The sequence below is a fragment of the Berkeleyomyces rouxiae genome (genome assembly GCF_048999995.1).
Source record: "Berkeleyomyces rouxiae strain 22BRR77 chromosome Unknown BrBRR77_ptg000009l, whole genome shotgun sequence".
In the NCBI taxonomy this organism is placed as follows: domain Eukaryota; kingdom Fungi; phylum Ascomycota; class Sordariomycetes; order Microascales; family Ceratocystidaceae; genus Berkeleyomyces; species Berkeleyomyces rouxiae.
The window spans coordinates 1,453,793-1,472,035 of NW_027396499.1; the positions used below are offsets into that span (position 1 = coordinate 1,453,793).

Genomic DNA, 18,243 nt, shown 5'->3' on the forward strand with positions numbered 1-18,243 from the left:
GGTAAGAGCTGCGTCTACCCTTGTTCACGGGAGCCCTACTTTTATTTGCAAACAACAAGCGAGCCGTGATTTCTGATCTCGCGTTTGGTTTAGCCAACACACACGTCCCGTCCGCATCATCGTCATCCTTAGTCCACGTTAATATCTCCGGATACATACACTCCCACTCGTTTGCCGGCAGCTGCTGGTCTCTGTCTCTTCCCTGTCGGCCTTGACACAACAGTCCATGCATGTGGTCTGCTCCATCTCCATCTTCGCTGGATGATAAGCTTCTAGGGAACCCTGGCTGGCTACGCATTGGCCTATGTGTGTGTGATACCCACCCCTCTCTCTTCCTCTGCCCGCCTGTTGGCCTTTGCTCTATACACTCCGGCTAGCTCCTGACCCGACACTTGGAGCCATGCGCCCTCCTGACTCTTCTATCGGCATTCCAACCTCTACTACCCTGTTTATCTGGCTCCTTTTGCGGTACATCCCAATATCCTAGTTGTCAGACGGAGCTTCATTTCGCATCATCTGACTTGATCTTTGCATCTACCTATGCATCCGGTACATTCACATTTCCCTCCTTCTCCGCAGACACTCCTGCGTATCTACACTCTCCGCCTCCGAATCCCTCTACCACCTACATCCCCGCAACCTCCCTTGGCCTAACCCTTGGCCACCACCACTATTCGACTGGTTCCGTGCGGTCTGACACCCGCTCGCTCGCTAGTCTGTGGAAAACGGGATAGCAAGACAGCCCGGCTAAGGGCTAAGTCGCTACTCAGGTCTAGTCAAGAGCAGACTTGCCCTTGCGGGTTCAATCAAGCGAAGAAAGAGGGAGGTGATCTGTCTCTGGAATCTGTCTCGACTCTGTTCCGTCCTTTTGTTGATCTACATGGTGGGCAGTGACAGTCATCATCTGTTGGAAACTGCACAGCTCTTACTTCAAACATTGGGGTGGGCTCCATGTGAAGCTGTGGGTAGCATAGAGAAGACGACGCAAGTTAGAGCTGTGACCTATCTACTTCCATTCGTTTCCGTCTCCGCTCTTATCCAGCTTTATCTCCGCTTTCTCGTTTGTTCAATCCTACATCTTAACATCTTTGTTCTTGAGGACTACGTTTACTCTTCCCGATATTCTCCACTGGCCCTTCCATTTCTTGCGTGAGTGGTCCAGTCCAGAAGTTTATATATCAGATCCCGTGCGCACGAGTTCTCATCACTTGCTGTAACTCTCTTCTCTAACCCGCAAAAGTTTCAAGTCCAGTGTTCGATACTGTTTCCATTTGCAAGCACAAGTTGATGACGGCTCATCTCGACTCTGTCCTTTTTCTCGCGCCTCCTTTGCCCGCTCTTTCTGCTTCCTTTTCCTTATTTTCTATGCGTAGTCTGTCTTCTTCCGCAGTGTCTTGCATTCCCATTTCTCTTGGTCTTTGCCAGAGAGGCTTTTCCCATACTCGACTGCTTTGTGCTCGCCTATATTCACAGAAAGTCTCCTACGGCTACATTCTGTGAAACACGAGTATTTGAGACCAGCTTATTCACTGTCTTTCAGACTCAGCATTCTCTTGCAATTTTCCCTGTTTTGCCGAGTGAGTCTAACACTGCTCGGTACGAACTAGGACTGCCACCCTGTATAACTCTTGCCACCAAAACGTCGAACCTACAGAGAGATTCATCCTGTCTCTGTGTGGCTCAAGTCTTTGGGGGAGGGGTTTTTAAACGCAGACTCCTAGCAGCACGTTCGAGACAGATACACCTCAGTAACTACACTACACCACCACAGTCCTTACGGCTCTTATCCAATCTCGCAGCCCTTCGGTCGCATCAAACACAAAACTGCTGTCCGTGTTGAAGCATTCGCTTGTCACTGTCTACATTTCAATGTGTGTCTCATCAACTGACGACTCAGCGCAAAACAACCTCGCTCGGTCTAATACTTCTTCAACTCAATCTTCTCTCTGGCTAGATAAATGCTCATCGACTGATTCTGACAAGAATCAGGGCATTGTTTCTACCGCTACACGCACAATTGACACCACCGACGCAAAAAATTCCGCCCTCCCTGAAGCTTACACGCCGAGCGCGGAATTAGTCCCGCCACAGAATACAGCAGCTCCTTGTCAATCGCCATCTCTTCCGCCCCTCTCTCCGCCATTTTCAGCTGAAGCAACCAACAGCTCAATTCCGCCTACACCAAAAGCGGCAATTGATCCCTTGTCTTCGCCGCGTGCCCTTGATATCTTTAGTCCTGGGGCTAACCAGAATCCTGAACTACCCTTGTCTACGGCTGCAATCACTATCACCACCGCCACTTCTACACCCTTGACCCAGTCGGGGTCATGCCCGAAAAATATTGGTCAGAACTCCTCGAATTTTGTAGAATATTCTGCATTGCAGAACAGAGGCGACGAAAAGTCTAAGAATCTTTCGGAATTTAGGCTTCGCTCGGCTACTAGTGCCGGAGACCTTCCTTCCCAAGCCAAGACTACATCCATTTCGACCTATACAGATACATTTGCGCCTATACCTAGACCTGTTTCTAACTCTGTCTCTGTGTCTGGGCGCTCTGGCGAATCCTCTCCCTGCCCAACTGTATTCCCCAATAGTGCACAAGCCCTGGCACAAGCCCAGCTTACAAAGCCAATGCTGATCAAATCACTAACCGACGTCAAAGTTGCTATAACTCGTGTACTCCCCAACGCCACCGTCGAAAACTGTCGCTGGCTTCGCTTGAACCACCCTTTTAACACATTCTTTGACGCTGAAGTTGACGGACTTCCAGTACTTGTATCAGTTGGCCCCAGCGACATGAACAACCTCCTTCGTACTGAAAAGCTCTCTTTAGAGTCTGAAGCTGTGCTTTTGAGTTGGATTTCAGAACACCAACTACACCCTGCGGCAAAGTCTCAATATCAGTTGCCTTCGTCTCCATCTTCATCTTCATCTGCATTCCCCTCTACCTCTGACTCTTACACATCATCGCCATCCTCCCCTTATAGTCCATCAAGGAACACCACCCCCAAGAGTCGCCATCAACACAGTCGCCCCAACGTTCTCCGTCCTGTCGACTACCACGCCACTCAATCTTCGCGAATCGCCTCTCAAAGCTTGCCTGATTCTCCAATGACTCTTACATCTTCTCATCCATACAAGAGCCCTTCAACATTACCCTCGTCATTCGACTATTACTCTACCATCGATTCCGACCTGCACGTCATGTTTCCAGTCTTACTATTCCATGGCCGACCCCAACTTGAGATGATATCGCATAAGACTTACAACATTAAAAAGAGCCCCTGGGGTACCGCGGTTTCCCATATGAAGCCTCCCCTTTCACAGCGTGAACGCAAAAGCGTTGACTTTCAGGTCGGAGGTATGCTTCAAAAGCTCGCTAGACTACAGTCGCCAACTGGGCAATTTGGCCCCGTTACCAACGTTCTCAACGGGCCACATTGCCAATCGCAATTTTGCTTTGACCATGTTCAAGATTGGACGGCAAATACCTGGGAGCTGGCGTTTCATCGCTTGCTGGAAGGCGCTCTTCGAGATGGAGAAGATCTATACGTTACTCTGCCCTTCAACAGCATTCGGACCAACGTTGAGCGCTTTTTACCCTTGTTACGGCACGTTACGCGCCCCAGTTTGGTTTGTGTTGATGCTGGTATTGATGGCAACACGCTAGCTTTACGCGACGAAGACATGTTGAGACTATCGCCTCCCGAGCAAATGCGAATGTCGTCTCTTGTCAAAGATGCAAGGTCCCGGATGATGCAGTATGACGAGGGCTATCGCTCAAGAAAACCAGCTTCTATGTATGCTTCTGCAGGGCAGCCGCTGCCAGACCGGACAATATACGACCCGAATGTGACTGTCACCGGTCTTGTAGACTGGAGCATTTGTGTCTTTGGTGATCCGTTGTTTGCCGAAGTCTTTAGCTACCAGCCCTCCTCTGATTTACTACAGGGATTCAACGACCCGATGAACTACCCGGAGCTCCCCATGAGCCAAAATACTTCTTACAGAAGCAGTTCCATGTCTCACCAGTACTCCGAACAATGGTCAGGTCTCGTCGAGGACTCGCAAAACGCCTACGTCCGCATCCTGCTCTATGAATGCTACCACGCCGTCTCGCGCATCACCGCGCAGTTCGCCCGCCCCAAAACAGCCAACACGGCCACGGAGATGGCCGCGCGCCGGCGCCTGATGCTGGCCATCTCAAAACTCGACGCCCTTGACGACAATGGCATCCCGATTGCCCGCGGCTCGCCATCACCGCACAAGGCCAGGCCGACGACCATGCCGCCAAACCACCGGAGGCCCAGCGGCGAAATGTCGCCAGCCAAGAGACCGCGGTCGGCGTTGAGCAGGGAGGCGGGCGAGGGCGGGGCGCAGCATCGGGCGTACGCTTGTGCGGTGGCGCCGTCGTCGCCGTTAGGACAAGACCATTGATGAAGTGTGTTTTTTTGGGCTTTTTTGCAGCCTATTTTCTTCTTGTTGTTCTTCCCCCTTTCCAGGCGTGTGGCTAAACTGAGCATGCTATGACATGCCATGACATGATGTTCTTTATTTTCTTTTTTTCTATACTGTAGAGGTGCTGGCGTGCGTGGGTGATTTGCTGAGCGAGTTATTGGGATTCCATTTTTGTTTGGAGATTTGGATTTTTTTTCACTTTCGGGGCCGGAAAGTCTTTTCTTGTTTTTTTGTAGCTACTTGTTGTGTATCAAGTATCATCATCTCTGCGGGTCAATTGTGTTTTGAGCGTCCTCTTTTTTTTAATTTACTTTTTTTTTTTTTTTTTCAACAGTTTCATCTAATTCCCCCTCAGTGTTGGAATTTCTAATACTACACTTGTCTCTTTAATTTTTTTTTATTCGTGATATATTTGTTCGGTGCAGCAGCCGTCCGTGGTGCTTTGAATCCGTAGTTGATGTGGTGCTTAATACAATGAGGTTCAAGGGCTCGCGTTACACAGCGCCCATGTTTCTTTTTCTTTTTTTTTTTTTCTGCAGATAACATATTGGTTGGTGTTTGGCAAGTGAATGAATGGTTTGGGTAGGTTCCGGTGGTTGTCAAAGATGTCTCCGCTTTTGGGCACATCTCTTGACAGCCAGAGCAGGGCGACTTTGTATATATGTATGTATGTGCAAGGCGTTTCTTTTTTTTCTTTTTTTCAATACTTGAACTAAGGCTAAGAGTTTTGCCGTTTTCTGTTTTTCTTTTTGCCTCTTACCATCTGGCATAATACAACGCCATGACGGAATCGACGTCCACGACCATTGCCAACGGGACTTGACTCGCGCAAAAAAAAAAAGTATTTCCTCCTGCGGGCATCTCTCTCTCTCCCTCTCTCTCTCTCTCTCTCTCATGCCTCATCCCCCGACCCCTCGTCGCGCGGAAGCTGGAATCCCATTAGGCCGAGCAGGTTACTCGCCGGGCCGGCGGCGCCGCCTTGGCTCTTGAAGCTCTCGAGCAAGTTTTTGGCGAGGTTGAAGTCAATATCGAGTTCTTGGTCGGCGTCGTCGGCGTCGGCATCATCTTCCGAGTCATCGGTTAAATCGTCGCCTGCAAATGAATGTGCTGCGCCGTGGGTCACAGCGCGCGAAGCCTGGGGAATGGATAAGCCTGCTGACGTCTTGAGTTTTGCCTTGGTTCTGGGAGCTGTGGCGGTGGATGGGTCGTCGAGGGTTAGGGCGCCGTGGCGTTTGAGTTCGGCTTCCATCTGGTGCATGAGCTCTACGGCTTCTTCCATTTCCTGGTCCTTGTTGGAGAGGGTGCGAGGGTTCTCGGGCTTGGGCATATGGGCTGTTGAGGAATCCAAAGTGGATTGAAGCGTGAGTACCTCTTTCATCATTTTCGTGAAGGCGTTTTCGTCAAATTCAACATCAAAACCCTTGTCGGCTTCTGGCCCATCGTTATCTTCAGAGTCTGAATCCGAGCCGTTCATGTTTCCACCGTCGTCATCGTCGTGGTCATTGTCGTTGTCCTCGTCTTCTATATCGCATTCTCGGATATTGACGCCGTCAATTCCTGCACTCTCATCATTGAGAAACGTTTCAAAGCGAGAAACAATTTTTCGGAGACTTTCCTGGGCATTTGCATCACCAAACCCACTAGCAGTCTTATTCTTCGTATCAGATGGAGACGAAGATGTAGAAGGCGCTGCTGCCGTTTTTTTGCCCTCAAGCTCACGCTCAAACTCGTTAAAGTCAATGTCAAGCCATGAATCATCGTCATCGCGGCTAGCACCCTCCCACTTTGCCATTTCCTCGGGGGTTGGGAGCGCATCGTGACCATCAACTTCGATGTCTTCAAGAAGGATAGATATCTCGCGGACAAGTCGGTTGTCGCTCTGTTCAGCTTTGGCAGCCAGGATCTCGAAGCCCGTAGTCAGCTTCATGCCCAGCTCAATCCGATCCATTATGAGCTGTGCCTCGTCTTGTAGCAGCTTCTCGGTTGTTGCTCTGGCCTTGGCAATAGCCTGTGTCCATATCGGCGGTGTTTCGAATCTCTGGGACCGAAGTTGAGCAAATAGGACTTTGGTGAATTTAACGCTTATAGTGACGAGGTCTATCGGTGGGAAGTTGAGACGTTTGGAAGAAGATGATGGGCTGTCTCCAGAAGTTGCTAATATGGGCTTCAGTGACACCGGATCTCGTAGATAGAAGGCCTCGACTGCTGGTGCAACAGACTTGGATCGTTCATGTAAAATATAAGCCAGCTTTCGTGGGATAGTTAGCAGTGAGTGATGCAGCATCTGGTTAATCTGATCTGGGAAGTTTCTCATCCGGTGAAAGGCCTCTTTCTCCAGTACCTCAGAATGGTACAGACCATAACTTGCAGCTACAGCAGCCGCCGCACTGGCTGCACTTTGAGACTTGGTGCCTATGCTATTTGGATTGCACACTCTTTGTGTGATGCTCTGGACTGCCTGTTCAAGCGACAGAACATGTCGTTCTGTGTCTCTACTCAGGCTACTGGATCGAGGGATGGTCTCTAACGACAGATCCAAATCAAATGGTGGCAAAACAAGCAGCTGGCCACGGTGCAGCCAAACTCGAAAACGGTCCATCTCGGGGCTCAGCCATTTTGGAACAGCGCTGGCCGCTTCAACCAAAAGAAACTCGCCATCACTATCCGAGATGCGGACCCAGAGATCAGGAAACGACAGGCTGAGCTGACGGAGAAGATACACCATAAGCCATTCATCATCAACAGAGTCTCCATACTCAATAGTGCTAGCCAGATGGATGAGACCTGAATCTAGTCAGCTATATTCACAAGCAGCGTAGCACATCATCAAGTGGGTGTTGGGCGGATCACTTACGAGTATCGTCCTTGGTTTGCAACGAATCGTTTTCCTTGTACCAGATATAGTCCTTGGTCAGAGTTGACCGGAGCCGAGCAAACTCCCTTCGAACTTCTTGCAGGCGAGACAGCTGCTGGCGCGCGCACAGCTGCCGGCCGATAATGAAAAGCTGATACTCGGCGGTATTCTCAGGAAGCAACCGGTTTGGCTCCAGTCCAAGTGTGTTGGCCTCGAGAGATTCGCCATTTGTGTGTAAAGAAGGCATCTCCATGATGTGCCGGTGGGGGTTTATTTGCCAGCTAACTGGTTAGCTTTGTTAAAATTGGGTTAGTATTTCCGGAAGCCAGTGTAAATCTCATGATGCATGGCCCGTCGCGGTCCCAACACTACATTCTCTGCCTGTGTTTAAACTCCACCAAAGAATTCACCATGGGCAACCCTAGCCCTGGCCGGATGACTTTAACCCTAGTCCGATCTGCATGCAAGAATTGAGTTTGACAGCAGCCACGACGTGAAGGCAGAATAAGGCCAGCAACATGACAACGCTCTAGCCTAAAGAATTAGCCGTAGGGCAGCTGTAGGGGCCTTTTGTCGTCTGGTGTTGAAACATGGGATGTGGGAGACTTAGATCTGCTTGATATCACATCTCCTGGACTTTGGGTGCAGTCCACGGGGACAAGGAGGAGGCAGTTTTGGAAGTCGAAGTCGGGGTCGGTACAAGTGATGGCCAGACGTGGGGGACTGTGCTCGCGTCCTGTTGAAGGGGCGCCTCTACTTGTACATTGCTACAGTTGCATATGGTTACATTGGCGGCGTGTATTGTTGGCTGTGGTAAAGCATGGATGGAGGGGGGAGGGTTACTTTGGAGCTTCTAGTGTCTCGCACAAGTGGACCCGAAGCAGAGGGGCCTTTTGTTAGCCTGTTTCTTCCAGAATTAAGCTTCTGGCCAGCATGCATCTACTAGTGCTGAAAATGGAGCGGCGGCTGCAAAAAGTTCCAATGCTGCTGGTAGAAAGCAAGACGATACGCCAAGGGCAGCGTGATTGCACGGAAATGAGGCCTGAGACGCACTAGCGCGAGGTATCAGGGCAAAGGCCACAGGAAAGACAAAACAAAGCAGCATAGTCACTTGCTTTGGCTGTCGTCGTCGTGGTTTGTCGTCGGCCACGTGGTGGGTGATTGGGGCGGGCGGCGGGTGCCGAGACCTGCAAGAGAGACCGACTTTTTTTTTCTGTGGTGGCTAGTGATCAGCAAAGCGCCCAGGCAAGGAGCCGATGTTCGAGCGATATCGCCAGAATAAAGCAAAAAAAAAGGGAACAGAACAAGAGAGCTTTGATATGGCATCCAAGCAGAAGCCGGGACAGGGAACTAGGGCCGGTAGGATGGAGATCCTAAAAAACAGTTAGCTTCCCTGTTTTGCTCGTGGACTCCGATCGGGAGGGAACCTTTGCGCACGCAGCTGTAGCGGGAGCGGGTCTGGGGTTAGGGTGGCCTAGTCTAGGGTTGACTCGGAGGCCTAACTACGCATGTCCAGAACTAGTCAATTTTGCCGTGTTCTTCTTCTCGGCTCAATCCCGTCCAAGCCGAGCTTCGTCTTCCTGCGAGGCCACTAATGCCCATTTGTTCCTGGATCGCAAATGACTGACAATTAAAGACCACACAACTAGCCGCTCTGGGCCTGTGTTCTGCTGTCTCATCCTGCCACTGACTACCAGAAGAGAGCTCCCAGCAGCCCAGCCCACAGGCTCGAGTACAAGTACGACAAGCATGCACATGGGTGCAGGATATCGGCTGCCATGTACTCAAGTACCATGTTACCAGTGTCTGGCAAAGACCATTCCGGCATAGAACCGCCGGGGAGATAGATATTGGACGCAGGTGATCTCGTACGATCTCCGATCAACACCCCGGGCCTCCCGCTGCTGCTGCCGGGCTTCTCTGCAGGTTTCCCCCACACCACGCCTGGCCTCTATCCCCATCTCAGCATGTCAACCACATACAAAAGGCCCGCCCGATAACGACGCCTCTCGTCTATTCACCTTTTACAGAAGTCCCTCTTTTTAGCTCGCCGAGTCAGTTACAGCCAGTGCAACACGCACCACGCAACATGCTGCTCCCCTGCTTAATCTGCCGGCTATGTTGCTGCTGCAAATCACGTCGATGGTGAAATTGAGGGGCATCAAGACAAATCCGCCAAAGGGCGCATTCGATTGGATGGCTAAGCCGGCGGGTAGACTGCCCACTTGCAAGTGTAGTGTAGCTGTGATTCCGTCGTGCTTGCGCTTGGCTGCTTGTACATACAAGCCGACACCACTGCTTCTTGGTGGACGGCACTGCTTCTAGAGACTGCATGTCTACTTGCATTCCCAAAGGCCTGCTTAAATGCCCCAAGAGCTGTCGTCAGGTTAAGCCTCTCGCAGCCAAGCAAAAGCCAAGAGATGTTTTCCAAGTGCAGGGCCAAGAAAACGCCAAGCACATGTGCAGGGCCCGCCACGAGATCCTGGCTCTCCCGCTGCTGTGAACAATGAAGATGTAAAATCCAATCATGTAAGTGACCAAGACCCCATAGAGACTTGCTAGGAATTCCGCCCCGGACTGCCTCTCCCACTCCCCACAACGTCTTATCGTGGCAAGGCCGGAGGTTTGATTAGCATGACATCACCAGTCCCGAGGTCATGGTGTCTCTGGCTGATTAGTCGAGATAGTAAAGGTGCCAGACAAAGGTCCCTTTTCTTTCGGGGTTGGTCCGCCTGGTATCTGGGGGTGTATTGGGCTGGCTGAAGATAACAGACTGGTTTCTGTGTGCTGGCATCTACTCGTGTTGTTATCGTGATCACTCCCCCACATCACATGATTGGCGGGCTTCATTGAGACTTGTGCTCTCATGATAGCATAGTTACTTGACCTTGATCTCCTGCCTTTCTGGGACGTGGCGTTGGAGGGCGTAGTCGAGGAGGAGCGATACTTGCAGATATGCGCTGAGGGGAAAGGGTGACACACTCTCAGACCCCGGCTTGCCATGTGTCAGTTGTCTTTGCTGACCGACAGACTGAGGCAATTGGGACTATAAACTTAATCTGCCACAACCTTGGCCGAATCGTGGAACACCCTGGCCAAACAGGGCTAAGGCCGGCCGGGTGGGAATGCTACATACGCCATACTACAGCCATGGACGCCGGTGCAGCCCCCTCCAATCGGACGCTCCAGGCTTAGCTTGGTAGCGTGATGGAAGATTGGAAAGACGTGGCTCACCAATGCTTGTATTTTTTATCCATCTAGCCCAAAAAGAGTATGCTTGCCTTGCGTATCGTTACCTCTTTCAGCGCCATATCGGCGGAGGGATCCTACCACCAGCTAACTAGTCACTAACACCAGGCCAAGTCATACCCCAGCCGACTGGTGCTGCGCGACATATTCACACATTCGTCGACGAGAGTATAAGACCCTTTGGCCTGTCTCTGCGCATTCTTGAATAACTACATGCACCAGTTTCTGCACGCTCCCTCATTCCTCTCCCTTCTACAGCCACAAAACACCCTCGCCTCGCCTCGCCACGCCACGCCACGCCACCAGCCGGCGCCCTTTTCCTCCTTATTCCTGACGGGTCTTGCTTGTTCTGCACCTGGACATCAGCATCATCACACCCTCCAAACATGGGCTTCTCCTGGCGTAGAAAACAGGCCGATGGGCCTGTCGTCGACGCCCAAGGTGACGCAAGCACCTCAAGTCTCGATGCTCCCGACCAGCTGGCACGCATGCGCAAGATCGGCAAGTGGGATCCCTTCCTGGATGTTGACACGCTCGACCAGGTCGACGAGACGCTCCAAGCTGGCGATGCTGAGAAAAAGGCTGCTGTTGGGCAGACGCTGTACGAAGACAACTCTCCCTACGCCGAGGTCCGCGCTGCTGTAAGTCGCTCTTCTGTTTCTCTGTGCTGGTCCCCAAAACAAAACCCCTGTTTTCTTTTGTTTTGCCCGCGTGTGTGCTGCGACGACGCTGTAGTCTGCCGCTTCGCCAATCTGCCGCCCGCTAACAGAACCCTTGGACCAGGTGCCCAACACTGATGATCCTGAGATGGCCTGTAGCACCATTCGTGCTTGGGTCATTGGTGGCCTCCTTTGCACCATTGTTGCCGCCTGCAACATTCTGCTCGGCCTGCGCCGCTCTCCCATTGCCATCTCGGCCACTGTTGTTCAGTTGATCTGCTACCCGTAAGGTGTCTCCGTCTCCTACATCTTTCCATTGAGCCTCTTTGTTAACATGCGCCGTTCTTCTCTAGCATGGGTGTCGCCTGGGGAAAGTACATGCCCGACTATGATTTCCATCTCTTTGGCGAGGTGATACCTCTTAACCCTGGCGAGTTCACCGTCAAGGAACACACCATCATCACCATCATGACTGCTGCTGGCGCCACTGCCTCGTATGCTATTGATATTTTGCTGGCCCAGGAGCTGTTCTACGACCAGTATTTCGGCTGGGGCTTTCAGATCCTGCTTATCCTTTCAACCCAGGCCATGGGCTTTGGCCTCGCGGGAGTCTTGCGGCGCTTCCTGGTGTGGCCGGCCTCTATGGTTTGGCCAGCCACCCTGATTTTCACCACTGTCATGTTCTCTTTGCACGACCATTCTCCCTCTGACCCGTCTCTTACCAACGGCTGGTCCATGGGCCGATACACCTTCTTCCTCGTTGTTGCCGGCTGTACCTTTGTCTATGAGTGGATTCCCCAGGTCTTTGCTCAGTTCCTCCAGATCTTCACCTTTGCTACTTGGATCGCACCCAACAATGTCCTGGTCAATCAGATTCTCGGCGGCCAGACCGGCCTCGGTCTGCTCCCCATCTCCTTCGACTGGTCCATCATCTCCGGCTTTTTGCTGTCGCCTCTTCAGACGCCGGCCTTTGCCATCTGGAACGTGGCTTTTGGAATTCTGGTCATGTTGCTGGGCTGCATTGGTCTGGCTTTTGCTGGTCCCGAGTACATGAAGTACCTACCCATCTCCGCCAACAGAAACTTTGATCATTTTGCTCTGCCCTACAACACGTCGCGCATCCTAACATCTACGTTTGAGTTCAACGAGACCGCCTACCAGGAGTACTCTCCTCTGCTCCTGGGGCCCGCCTTCTCGCTCTCTTACGGCATGGGCTTTGCTGGCCTGGTCTCTACTATTGTTCACGTCGCCCTGTTCTACGGTCAGGACATTATTGCCCGCACCCAGGATCTCAAGTATGAGCCGCCGGATGTTCACCTGAAGCTGATGCGCCGCTACAAGGAGGCTCCCGAATGGTGGTTCATGTCCATCTTCGGATTGTCGTTTGCCTTTGGCATGATTGCCTCGCAGGCTTGGTCTACTCATCTTCCCTGGTGGGCCTATATTATCTGCATTTTGATTGCCGTGTTCTTTATTCTTCCCGTGGGCATTATTCAGGCCATCACCAATCAGCAGACCGGCCTGAATGTCATCACCGAAATGATTATTGGCTACATGCTGCCCGGCCGCCCTATTGCCATGATGCTGTTCAAATCTTGGGGCTACATGACCTGCTACAATGGTCTTGCGTATGTTTCCGACATGAAGATTGGCCACTACATGAAAATCCCTCCTCGCACCATGTTTGCCGCCCAGGCCTTTGCTGTTATCTGGCTGTCGTTTGTGCAGATTGCAACCTACAACTTCCTCCGCAACAACATTGACGGCATCTGCACTACAGGACAAAAGCAGGGCTTGACCTGCCCGGGCTCTCGCACCTTTTACAACGCCTCTGTCATCTGGGGTGTCATCGGACCCAAGCGCATCTTTGGCGCTGGTGCCATCTACGATTGGACAAACTGGATGTGGCTGGTCGGCGGTGTTCTCCCGATTGCCCAGTACTTCCTGGCCCGCCGCTACCCTCGCAGCTTCATCCGCTACGTTTTTTGGCCCGCCATCTTTGGTGCTGCCGGCATGATCCCTCCTGCGACCACATGGTACCTGGCGCAGTGGTGCATCGTCGGTCTGCTTTTCAACGCCTTCATCCGCAGTCGCTGGAACGGTTGGTGGAGTCGTTACAACTATGTTCTGTCCGGCGCGCTGGACATTGGAACGGCGCTGTGCATCGTTGTCGTTGCGCTCAGTCTCGGTCTGGGCAATGCCGAGTTCCCCGAGTGGTGGGGCAACACCGTCTTCAACAACAACCTGGACGCCAACGAAGCGGCTGTCACCAAGACTCTTCCTGATGATGGCTCATTTATCGGCCCCCAGTCCTGGTAAACAGATGCTGCCAGGCAATGTCAAGGCTGCCGATGCCTTGCGCATTCTCACGTCTCAAAATACGCAATAATGAAGGGGTACGGGTGTTGTTTGCACCGATATAGGAGGTGGTTTGTCTATGATTTGCGAATGATGCGTTGCTTTTTTTGCGCGGAGTAGTTGGTTTTTCTGTTTCTGGTATATACCTATGTTAGTTTTTGATTTGATTATTTCACGTATTGGCACTATTTTGCTCAACAACCATCAGCTTGTCTTTCCGTGATCTTGATGATGTCAAAAGCGTAAAGTGTTCAACTCTTTTTTTATGCACCATAATGCATCCGCTCTTGTACCACTGTTGCATAGTTTTGGCCCTGCACAACTTTACTTATGCACGCGCTATCAGCAACTACTTTACGCGAAATTCAGACGCGTCTGCTCCCCTGTTCCTGCCAAAAAACGATCATCACATTTCGGGGGGAGGAGGCCGTCGCAATAGTAAATCCATCCTTGACCCAACTTTTAACTTAACAAACTTCGCCTACGATCTCGACTCCAGGGACAACTGGTTCGCTGACAAACTGCTCCTTTGTTTTTTGCTTTGCCAAGATGTACCCGGCTGATCTGTAGAGCTGTCCTGATCCCTATCCCCCGCGCAACTCCCGCCCTCAAAAGACAGCGACAAGTACATACACATACTCCCTTGTACGTCGCCGATACGTCTCCTGTCCAAAGCTCTTCCAGCAGCTTGGACATCACGCCTCCCGCCTGCACCACTTCGAGTTTATGCTCGCTAGACTGTGAGAAAGGCCGAAGCCAGCCCAGCCCTTTACTACTCGTGCCTAACAGCAAGCCGTAGCCCAATATCCATGCCTTCACATAAACGACCCTATCAATCGCACGAGGACGGAGACAATGACGAGGACGTCGATAGTCCCCCGCGCTCCGGCCAAAGCTCAAATGCGCACCGCAAACGGCCTCGAGTCCACGACACAGAACCCCCGATGTCGCAACCAAACGGGTCCCAGGATGCGGGCGAAGCTTCCGATGAAGAAGACCCCCTCCGAGGCGAGCGTGGCAACACACCACCCCGCACCCAGTACGAAATCATGCGTGATGCCGACTGGGAACATCTACAACACGAGGAGTTCGACGACCGTATGGCTACCCAAAAAGTCCTGAGCAGGTCCGTCCAAACGAGCACCACCTCTGCAGCCGAGAGTGGCATCATCGAGTCTGTGACTTGCGTAAACTTCATGTGCCACGAACGCCTGCACGTCGATCTTGGCCCGCTGATCAACTTTGTCGTCGGCGAGAACGGAAGCGGCAAAAGTGCCGTCCTCACTGCCATCACGCTGTGTCTAGGTGCCAAAGCCAGCTCAACTAATCGTGGAGGAAGTCTCAAAGCTTTCATCAAAGAAGGCAAAGAGTCGTCGCTCATCCAAGTCAAGCTGAAGAACCGCGGAGATGGCGCATATCAGCCTGATGTATATGGCGAGTCGATCGTCATTGAGCGTCACTTCAACAAGAACGGCATATCCGGCTTCAAAGTCAAAAATGGGACGGGGAGCCGCACTATTTCCACCACCCGTGTGACGATCGATGAGGTTGTTGAACACTTTTGCCTGCAGGTTGACAATCCGTTAAATATCCTTTCTCAGGACAACGCCCGGCAGTTTCTCAATTCTGCTTCCAGTGCTATAAAATACAAGTACTTTATACAAGGCGTCCAACTCGAGTCTTTGGACCGTGACTATCGTCTTATGGAAGAGTCCCTTGAAAACACCAAAGCCAAACTCAGTTCTCATGACGGCCATTTGGCACGCCTCCAATCTGATCTAGACCAAGCTCACCGTCTGGCCTCTATTGTCCGCGGAAACAGCCAAATGCGTGAAAAGCTGCAGCTCATTCGTCAGAAACTTATTTGGGCACAGGTTGTCAAGATGGAAGAGGCCACAGCCGAGGAGAACCGGAAGCTTGAAGCCCAGGAAACCAAGGTCCAGCAGCTTGATCAACAGCGTCAAGCCGCTCTTGCCAACATTGATGCCATCATGGCTCGCATTCTCAAGTTCAAAGAGGATCTCACTTCTACCACTGAAGAAGCCGAGGCCTTTGAGGAAAAGTACTCTGAGACGGAGTCCCAGTTTAACAAGATCAAGGAAACCGTACACAAGCTTTTCCAGGAAGAACGCATGGCCAAGAGCCAATGGCAAGCAGCCCGAGACGATATTCAACAAACCAAGGAAAAAATAAAAGAAGAAGAGGAACGTCTCAATGCTGCTACCGGTGATGCGCGGGCAAATAAGCAGCAGGAGCTAGACGATGCCAAGGCGACGCTCAAAGAGAACATTGACGCGTGCAACAATCTCCGCACGTCGTTGCCCGACCTTCACCAAAACCTCGAAAGCGCCAAGTCTTCTCTTGGGCGCGTTGAAGCCGAATCCCGCACCAAAGGCTCTGAAATTGGCCAGATTGACGACGAAATCAAACAGCTTCATCGTGCTAAGCTAAACTTCCTCGATGCTTTCCCGCCAAACGTGGGTCGTCTCCTGTCTCTCATCGATAGGGAGTCTGGCTGGTCGTCCAAACCCATTGGTCCTATCGGTCGGTTTGTGGCCCTGAAGCGTCCCGAGTGGTCGTCGATTATCGAAAAGTTTCTTGGTCAAACGCCCCAAGCTTTCCTAGTGTCAACAAAATCGGACATGGACCGACTTAGAAGTTTGATGGCTGCCGCCAATGTGAAGGGATGTTCCATTATCAAAACATTTTCGCAGCCCCTCGATCTGAGAGAAAAAGAACCGGACCCAAAGTTTGACACTATTCTGCGGGTTCTTGATTTTGACAACACCACTGTCCGTGACGCTCTCATCATCAACCACTCGATTGAGCAAGTCATTCTCATCAAAAACCGGTCCGAAGCAGAGTCTGTCATCTTTGGCGGGAAGGTCAAGAACTGCGCCGGATGTCTGACCTTTCATGATCACGTATCTAAACGGGGGTCTGGTATCATGCTATCTTCTCGGGACGGCTCCAATTTCAGCAGTACGCCTATAGATCGTTTCCATGGCAGCCCGCGTTTGCGTTCTGATGCTGAAGACCAAATTAAGCGCCGCGAAGAGCATAAACAACATCTCAGCACTGAGTGGGATGAAATCAAGCAACGTGTCAATACTGCTCGGAATCTGTGTCAACAACATAAAACCGAAATTTCAAAGATTGAATACGAGGTCAAAAACTTGGACTCGGCTCAGCGGCGAACGCGAAATTTGATTACCGATCTCGAGAGTGAATTGGACAATTTTGAGAGTGGCGACAACCACCTCCGCATGCTTCGTAGCAATCTCGAAGAGTACGAAAACAGCGAGCAACACCACGGTGTACAGTACGGTGCCATTGTCGACCGCAAGACTAAAGAGGCCGACGTCATGCGCGAGGCTCAAGAACAAATAAGAGAATCTCGCGGGCAAAAGGCAGAACTCATGCAACGAATCAACAAAGTCAAGACAAAAGTCTCTACCAACGAAGACGCCCTCCGTGTAGCGCAGGCAAACAAGCTCAACATTCAAGAATCCTTAGAAAGCGCCAACGAACAACTGGAACAAATCCGCGAGCAAGCAGCCAAAAAGCAATCCAACGCACTAACGCTTGAACAAGATGCTCTCGCCGTCACTCCAGGCCGAGTACAGATGGATCCTGGCGAGAACATGGAGAACCTCACAGCCAAGTTCAAGTCTTTGCAGCACCAGCTACGTGAGCTTGAGAGCAAGCTTGGCGGTTCGGCCGAGGAGATTGTCGAAAACGAGAGACTTGCTATGGAAAGGCTCAAGGAAGGCGAGAAGCTCTTTGAAGAGCTCAAGCTTACACAAGAGGCCCTCGAGAACACCCTCGTCGACCGCATCAAACGCTGGCGCTTCTTCCAGCGCCACCTTTCGGCGCGCACGCGAGTCAACTTTTCATATCTGCTCAGCGAACGAGGCTTCCGTGGCAAAATGATTATCAACCACAAGGATAAGCTTCTCGCGCTTCAAGTTGAGCCGGATGAGCATCGGAAGAACGCCAAGGGCCGCAGCACCAACACTCTGTCCGGAGGCGAAAAGTCGTTTTCTTCTATCTGCATGTTGCTGTCTATCTGGGAGGCCATGGGCTCGTCAATCCGTTGTCTGGATGAGTTTGATGTGTTCATGGACAACGTTAACCGTGCAATCAGTACGAATATGCTGGTAAGGACTTGCCTGAGGGGTGTTTCTTTTAATTATTGTTTCTTGCACTAACACACTACCTATCTAGATCACTGCGGCAAGACGCACAGTCTCAATGCAATATATCCTCATTACGCCTAATGCCATCGAGGGCCGTGCCGAACTCGACAAGGACGTCAAGGTTATTCGTCTTACAGATCCCAGGCAACGGCAGCTCACGTCAATGTTCTAGGACCAGGTGTTTTGATTTTCTTTTCTACTGTCCCTTATTTACTCTAGAGTTTCTTCTTTTCCTTTCTTTTTCATTTTCGGTGGGCTAAAAGGAGCTTTCACGGAATTCAATCATCTAGAGATAGCCTATTTCCGAGGTGCAAACCGATAGATACCATATAAATAGGCGGTTGTTCTTTTCATTATGCTGTGCAATTAGTTATCCTGGGCGGACCATGACCTTTGTTTTTTCCTTTGTGCATATGTTGGTCGGAGTACATTTAGGACACTGACGTAAAATAGAGAAATGGCTCTG

At 51.4% G+C, this 18,243-nt stretch overlaps 4 protein-coding genes across 4 annotated transcripts; 3 read left to right on the forward strand and 1 right to left on the reverse strand.

The window, feature by feature from the left end:
* Window positions 1-1,869: 1,869 nt before the first annotated feature.
* BROUX77_006988 (uncharacterized protein) lies at window positions 1,870-4,437 on the forward strand (the record flags this gene model as incomplete). Its single annotated transcript, XM_073752033.1, has 1 exon — window positions 1,870-4,437. One exon carries the CDS (start codon window positions 1,870-1,872, stop codon window positions 4,435-4,437), a length of 2,568 nt encoding a protein of 855 aa, XP_073603135.1.
* A 913-nt stretch (window positions 4,438-5,350) lies between these two features.
* Window positions 5,351-7,565, reverse strand: BROUX77_006989 (uncharacterized protein; the record flags this gene model as incomplete). Its single annotated transcript, XM_073752034.1, has 2 exons — window positions 5,351-7,242; window positions 7,313-7,565. The coding sequence occupies 2 exons, from the start codon at window positions 7,563-7,565 to the stop codon at window positions 5,351-5,353; spliced, it is 2,145 nt and encodes a 714-aa protein (XP_073603136.1).
* A 3,382-nt stretch (window positions 7,566-10,947) lies between these two features.
* Window positions 10,948-13,539, forward strand: BROUX77_006990 (uncharacterized protein; the record flags this gene model as incomplete). The annotated part of the gene is made up of 3 exons (XM_073752035.1): window positions 10,948-11,202; window positions 11,345-11,505; window positions 11,574-13,539. 3 exons carry the CDS (start codon window positions 10,948-10,950, stop codon window positions 13,537-13,539), a joined length of 2,382 nt encoding a protein of 793 aa, XP_073603137.1.
* Window positions 13,540-14,387: 848 nt separating this feature from the next.
* BROUX77_006991 (uncharacterized protein) lies at window positions 14,388-17,949 on the forward strand (the record flags this gene model as incomplete). The annotated part of the gene is made up of 2 exons (XM_073752036.1): window positions 14,388-17,738; window positions 17,806-17,949. The coding sequence occupies 2 exons, from the start codon at window positions 14,388-14,390 to the stop codon at window positions 17,947-17,949; spliced, it is 3,495 nt and encodes a 1,164-aa protein (XP_073603138.1).
* Window positions 17,950-18,243: the final 294 nt, after the last annotated feature.